This window comes from Diaphorina citri, unplaced genomic scaffold (assembly GCF_000475195.1).
Source record: "Diaphorina citri unplaced genomic scaffold, Diaci psyllid genome assembly version 1.1 scaffold57104, whole genome shotgun sequence".
Lineage (NCBI taxonomy): Eukaryota > Metazoa > Arthropoda > Insecta > Hemiptera > Psyllidae > Diaphorina > Diaphorina citri.
The window spans coordinates 3,868-9,970 of record NW_007434395.1 but is presented as its reverse complement, the minus strand read 5'-3'; the positions used below and the strand labels follow the sequence as shown (position 1 = coordinate 9,970).

The 6,103-nt window shown below is 37.7% G+C and overlaps 1 protein-coding gene across 1 annotated transcript; it reads right to left on the bottom strand.

Annotated features, from left to right (window-relative positions):
• Nucleotides 1-438: 438 nt before the first annotated feature.
• Nucleotides 439-2,946, bottom strand: LOC103523926 (serrate RNA effector molecule homolog). The gene is made up of 5 exons (XM_026833161.1): nucleotides 2,917-2,946; nucleotides 2,333-2,389; nucleotides 1,650-1,812; nucleotides 1,214-1,274; nucleotides 439-899 (listed from the first exon to the last, which is right to left on the bottom strand). The coding sequence occupies exons 1-5, from the start codon at nucleotides 2,944-2,946 to the stop codon at nucleotides 695-697; spliced, it is 516 nt and encodes a 171-aa protein (XP_026688962.1). The 3' UTR covers nucleotides 439-694.
• Between the last annotated feature and the right edge of the window lie 3,157 nt (nucleotides 2,947-6,103).

The following is a 6,103-nucleotide window of genomic DNA, read 5'->3' as shown; positions in this document are numbered from 1 at the left end:
TTGATTGATCAAATGTTGGAAATCGTGCAAAGATCTAAAATTTAAATCCAAAGAAACTGGACTAAATAAGTAATCAATCTGATTAATTAACCTAATTAACTCTTTGTTTAAAGGTTAAAATTATGAAATTTGATCGCCGTATTCTGAGTTTATAGGTAGACTAAAATCTTGGTTTACGGTTCAAGTTCTAAACTTTGGATCACATTTAATCTCAAACTTGTGGCCCGGATATCAGTGATTGCTCACCTAAGGCCCGTTGCACACACATCGGTTTTGGACGACCGATTTTTTTTACCGGTCATCCAAATTCCAATAGTGACCGGCACCGATCACCGGTCGGCGTGTGTGCAAGGTCCCATTCCGACGTGTGCTTCACTATTGGAATTTGGACGACCGGTAAAAAAAATCGGTCGTCCAAAACCGATGTGTGTGCAACGGGCCTTAGGTGAGCAATCACTGATATCCGGGCCACAAGTTTGAGATTAAATGTGATCCAAAGTTTAGAACTTGAACCGTAAACCAAGATTTTAGTCTACCTATAAACTCAGAATACGGCGATCAAATTTCATAATTTTAACCTTTAAACAAAGAGTTAATTAGGTTAATTAATCGGATTGATTACTTATTTAGTCCAGTTTCTTTGGATTTAAATTTTAGATCTTTGCACGATTTCCAACATTTGATCAATCAAAAATCATTCATGCAAGATCATGGGCAAAGTGTACATTATTGCAAAGTACAAATCTAGTTCCTGGAACAAGACAAGGTGGTGGAAATTACCTTTGATTTTCTTGTCTTCTCCATCTTCTCCTTCATCTTTGACTCCGTTTTCTGCCAGATCTTTCTTTTCATCTTCCAAGTCTCCGTCCGATTTGGCTTCTACCTTGTCTACTGGTTCCCTGTAGAAGAGAAAATTGGCAGATGCCCGTGAAAAATATGGCATGATCGGGTATCCATATAAATATTATTCAAAGCAAAAGGTCCTGCTCTACCTAAAGAATTTCGCACCAGTTTGTCTGTACAGCTTTTGGTAAGTATCAATTCAATAAAAGCTGGTTCGGAAGTTATGCTTATTATGAAATTACTTATCATTCTTTGTTCTTCTCAAATAAAAGTGAGATTTAGAGAAAAAATGGATATTATTTTCGTCTTAATAACATCACTAGTAAAGTTAATGTGAGCACTAAACACTAGAGTTAACAGCGAAACTTACTTCTTCACATCCTTCAGTGTGAGGGATTTGTCTTTCTCCGCTTGAGCCTTGGCAACTGTTTCTGTAACACGGTAAAGAAAATGGTTCAACTTATTAACAGCCATCAACATCTTTTTCCCTCCAAGAGGTTTGACAGCGGGAACTGTGACTGCTAAGGTCTTATTCTTGACTTGGTAGGGCGCTGCCGCGCTCCTTAATCGTCCCGAAATTGAAGAGCGAAGGAAGACAGGGTAGGAGAAAGCCAGCTGTTCTGAGAATGAACATTATCCGTTTAGGATAAAATCTGCCCCAGACGGCAATCAAACCCGCGACCTAGAGCTTACAAGGCGCTACCAACCAAGCTAACTAGGCTGGCAGGAAATTCAAATACAAATAATACAATAATAACCAGTACCAATTTAATTTACACAAAAAAAAAAAAAAAAGAAAAAATTACCTGCAGGAATGTCGAGTATTTTCATGTCCTGATCAGTGCCACCTTCGAATTTAATGACCGCTCCATCCAGAAGGTTGGTCAGCTGATCTGTATGGTCGCTATCCACTCGGACCCCATCAATACGACCTGCCTCCAGAAATTCCTTGAATACTTGAGCTCGACGCTATCGACAAAACGATCAAAATAGAATAGAACATTCTTAAACTAATCAAGGTCTTTAATAATAACAAAGGTCTTTACATAAAATGTGTTCCCCATACCCCCATAGTTTGTCCCAGCAGGATAGGACTGAAACCCCTGCAGTTTAACGAAGGTCTTGTAAATTTCGACATACTATGGAGAACACATTTTATGTAAAGAACACCTTGATTAGTTTAAAAATGTTTCTTGTATGGGTTGACGTCGCTGTATGACTGCTAAGGGTTTTGTGCCGGGAGTTTTACCCTCCATTCGTCAACAAGCTACTCACATTAACCTCACCCAGCTTGTGTGAGGCCGGGAAAAAGAAAGCAGCACACGATTACCCAGATGGTGTCTTATCCGAATAGGGTCACTGTGTATTTCGTCTATTTTTGGTCCCCGTTTTTTCCCGGTCAACAAAGGCCTTTCTGAGGTGAGAAATTTCATCGAAGAATGGACCAGAATACTGTTTAAAAAGCAAAGTATAGAACTTTTTACATTACCTGTAAAGTTCCAAACAATTCCTTCTTCCGTGCCACAGAATCAACAGGATGTAGAAACTATAAGAAAAGAAACAGTAAATCAGAGTATGAAAACTTGTGAAAGTTATAGAGAAGGAGGACTTAACTCATCAAAGGAAAGCTTTATAATCCCTTTGGGTGAGGACTGAAAAACCTCACCTCATAAGTTAAACTCAAGATGGACATGTTATTTTACCCGTAAGGGTCGATTTTAATAAGAAGACGAAAGACGAGTCAAAAGTTACTAATCCGATCACAAGAGAGAAGATGAAAGGGAATGTACCACTTACTAAGCTTTAGGAATTTGTTACTTGTACTCAGGGAGGTGTCGACTTCAAGACTATTTTGATGTACTTATTTATTCATAATCGACGGAGTCTTGTGAACATGAAGGCAGCAGGGAATGTTTCCAGAGGAAGGAGTGAGGACAAGGCAAAGGAACATGTAGACGTAAGGTTATTATAAGTCCCTCGAAGTGAATGTACTTAACATAGGGACACGTCGGATGGAGGACACCCTTTACACATAAATCCCATTCACCGCTTTCTTTCTATATTTGGAGACACCTTGAATAAGTTATTGTATCCGTCAATCATTATCCATTGTCTAAATAAACATTTAATAACTTTACTCGAGAATAGTTTATATACAAATTTACACATGTTTATTCATAGAGCCCGAGGTCCGTAATTCAATCCACTACATTTGATTTAGACTCATCCCATTGTTGTTTATTGATTAATCGAAAATAGTCACATCATGTTTTAAAGGAGAAAACAGCTACGAAGATTCATTTTTTTTTTTTTTTTTTTTTTTTTTTTAGTTCTGAAACAAATATTTAATAAAATGAAAATTGAGAGTTCCCTTCCACCTTAAAGGTCTTCAGCACCCCTCTCCACTGATGGTCCTCCTCGTGGGTCCATCTTTCCTGTACTCAGTGGTGCTGTACTCTACAAGGAGAACAGCTTTAGCGTACGCAGGTCCTGACACATACAGTAAAGTGTATCATTTCTTAACGAATACCCTATGTTATAATAACAATAAAGTTAATGAAATCGAGAACGAACTAACTACTACACTTTTTCGATAGTAACTATATATAGACGGAAGTGTTACCTATGGATAGAAAGAAGAAAATAAATAAATAAGACGGTAATGTAAGATACTTTCGATTTCGACGATTTTGTTGTTTGTTATAGAAGAATAAGAAAAAATGTAAAAGACACGTGTGTTCATTTAACAAAAGGAAGAAGGGTTGATAAATTAGCTAATTTGTTCATTACGAGTTAACCTTTTATAAAGAAAGTCCCTACTTTTCGGTCTGGAAATGGTATACTCTCTGGACATATGGGTTCACGCGATGTTCAAGGACCACCGGGAGTGTAACTTGGATCGATACGATGGACGACAGGGTCCATTTCACGGATACATTATCGACATACTCCGTAAACCATCCTAAGTTAGAGTAAATATTTCCTGATAGAAGTCGTAAACTAAGAAATTACCTATACCTTGGTTTAAAACGGTCGTTTCGAGACGCCTTACATTTTACAACCATTGTTAAACTTGAAGAAATAAATAAAGAAAACGAAAGTTAAAGATTTAGGACTTTACATTTTAGGCAATAACTTATAAACAACCTGAGAAAAATGGGGGGGATTAAAGATTTTACACAACTGTGAGAACGAATGAAACTATATTGAATGAACCTTCGATTTTGGATTAGATAAGCCATAAAAAGAAGGTTAGAGGCTCCCCACTCTGGTTCGGTCAAGTCGCCTTTCAAACCTTCTGGGTCGGAGGTTACGAGAGCAACTACGTAAGTACGTCTAGAGTCCTACTGTTACATCCCACCTGCTTCGGGAGTTCTTCATGTTGGCTCATGTTCAACCTCAAGGCAGCAGTCGTCGACTTACTCAAGAAACACCTTGTAATTTCGTACCTTCTTAACCACTCAAAACACACAATTTAAAATATACAAACGACCGACTTTTAACAAACCTTCTATCCGAAAAAGCAAGATTCAGAACGAATTACTTTTTGACGCTAACCATAAAACAAATGAATCAACATCCAATGGTTAAGAAAGAGAGTAAAGGGAATTAGATGAATCCTGTTTGTCTATAGGGAAAAATCAGGCAGGAAGAAATAATAAAGTGTTATCTTATATTGTTTCCATATTCCCGCCTGATAACAATAAGACGAAAGCCACCAGACAGTGGCAGCGCAGCCAGCCAGCCAGCCAGCCAGCCAGGACAGACAGGGTATCCTTCCTGAATAGCGTTTGGACATCAGCTGGATCATACTAGTTTAATTTCCAGAAAAAGTCCTTGTGCTTTTACCACCAACGTTTATAAACAGGTCTTTGGGTATTTCGGTTTTTTGGCGTTTTTGTATATGACCAAAACCCCCCTAAAAAAATGTAAAAGAGTGTGTTTACTCGAGGCTAGAAGCTTTAAACAGACAGCTCTGGTATACCTGTGAGTTTCGACATCTTTCAAAAAATCGTATTGTGAAGTCAGCTGAGTAAATTCTGGCCAAAATCGCAGATGGATACAATTCGTTGCGGCTCCTTTCCGGTTATTTACCTACCCAACTGAACGAGTGTGATAGTAACCCTTATTTCACCTCTTACCTGATGATCAGAACAAAATTTAGTAATGTACTTTCATTTTAAATTTTTTAGTTAGCTTCTTAATCTATTATTTTGCTTTATAACCTTGTTTAATCCATCCATGTTATCCATAAGACAATTGGGGCTAGCTTATTTTGTATGCCTGGTTTTTTAAGGGCCTCCCTGGTCTGGGTCGAACAAAATTGTAACGATGGATTAAAATTTATATTGTTTGAGGTGGAAAAGTTATATAAAAGATGAACTGGACATCCATCCTAGGAAAGTTTGTAGTTACATCGGGAACAGTACCAGTGGTCCCGTCAAAATCTACCTGGGAAAGAGAACACCAAGGGAGATTTGGTTCCGGACTTGTTAAACGATATAAATTGTACATGTAAAAAGGACATGTCGGAGTGCTGTGGCACGTTAGTTGCTTGCGGTAATTACTAACGATCGTTTTAAAAACCTTACAAAATTGACACAGAATTTATATACTTAGACATGGTATATATATAAATATTTTCATAGTTTCCCTCTCCCGCGCGTTACGGAAGATGGGAGTTCATACTTTATACTCCTTCACACGCACGTTACGGTGAAATGAGAGGCTTATTAAGACTTTATTGTTAGCTTAGTCGGAACTTAAGAAGATGGACCCATGACAGTCGTCCACTCCATTACAAGTGTAAGGTATTATAATTAGATTGAACAAACAATAAACCTCTAATATGATTTCTCAGGATAGAAAGATAGTATTTAAGTTACTTTCACTCTCGTTAGATGTATTTAATCTCCCACTTTATTATAACTAGCACGCACTTATGTTCGAAACCAGAGGTCGCAGGCAAATTACCTGGAACATAATAAAATAGGAGGTTTAGTTCATAACTTTCAATAAAGAACACGGGGACCTGATCGACATATATTTTACTCCATATACAATAAAACATGTTTTTTAAAAGCCAGGTTTGGTATCCGTTGTCCTGGGTTGTTGACAGGACTTTGTTATCCTGGCTAGTTTGACAAAGGAAACAAAATCTATTCACCGTGTTTCCCACACAATATCTACTTTAGATGCTACAAGGGATCATGGAACTTGGTCAGACAGAAGCCATAAAAGTCCAAGTTTAATTTTATAG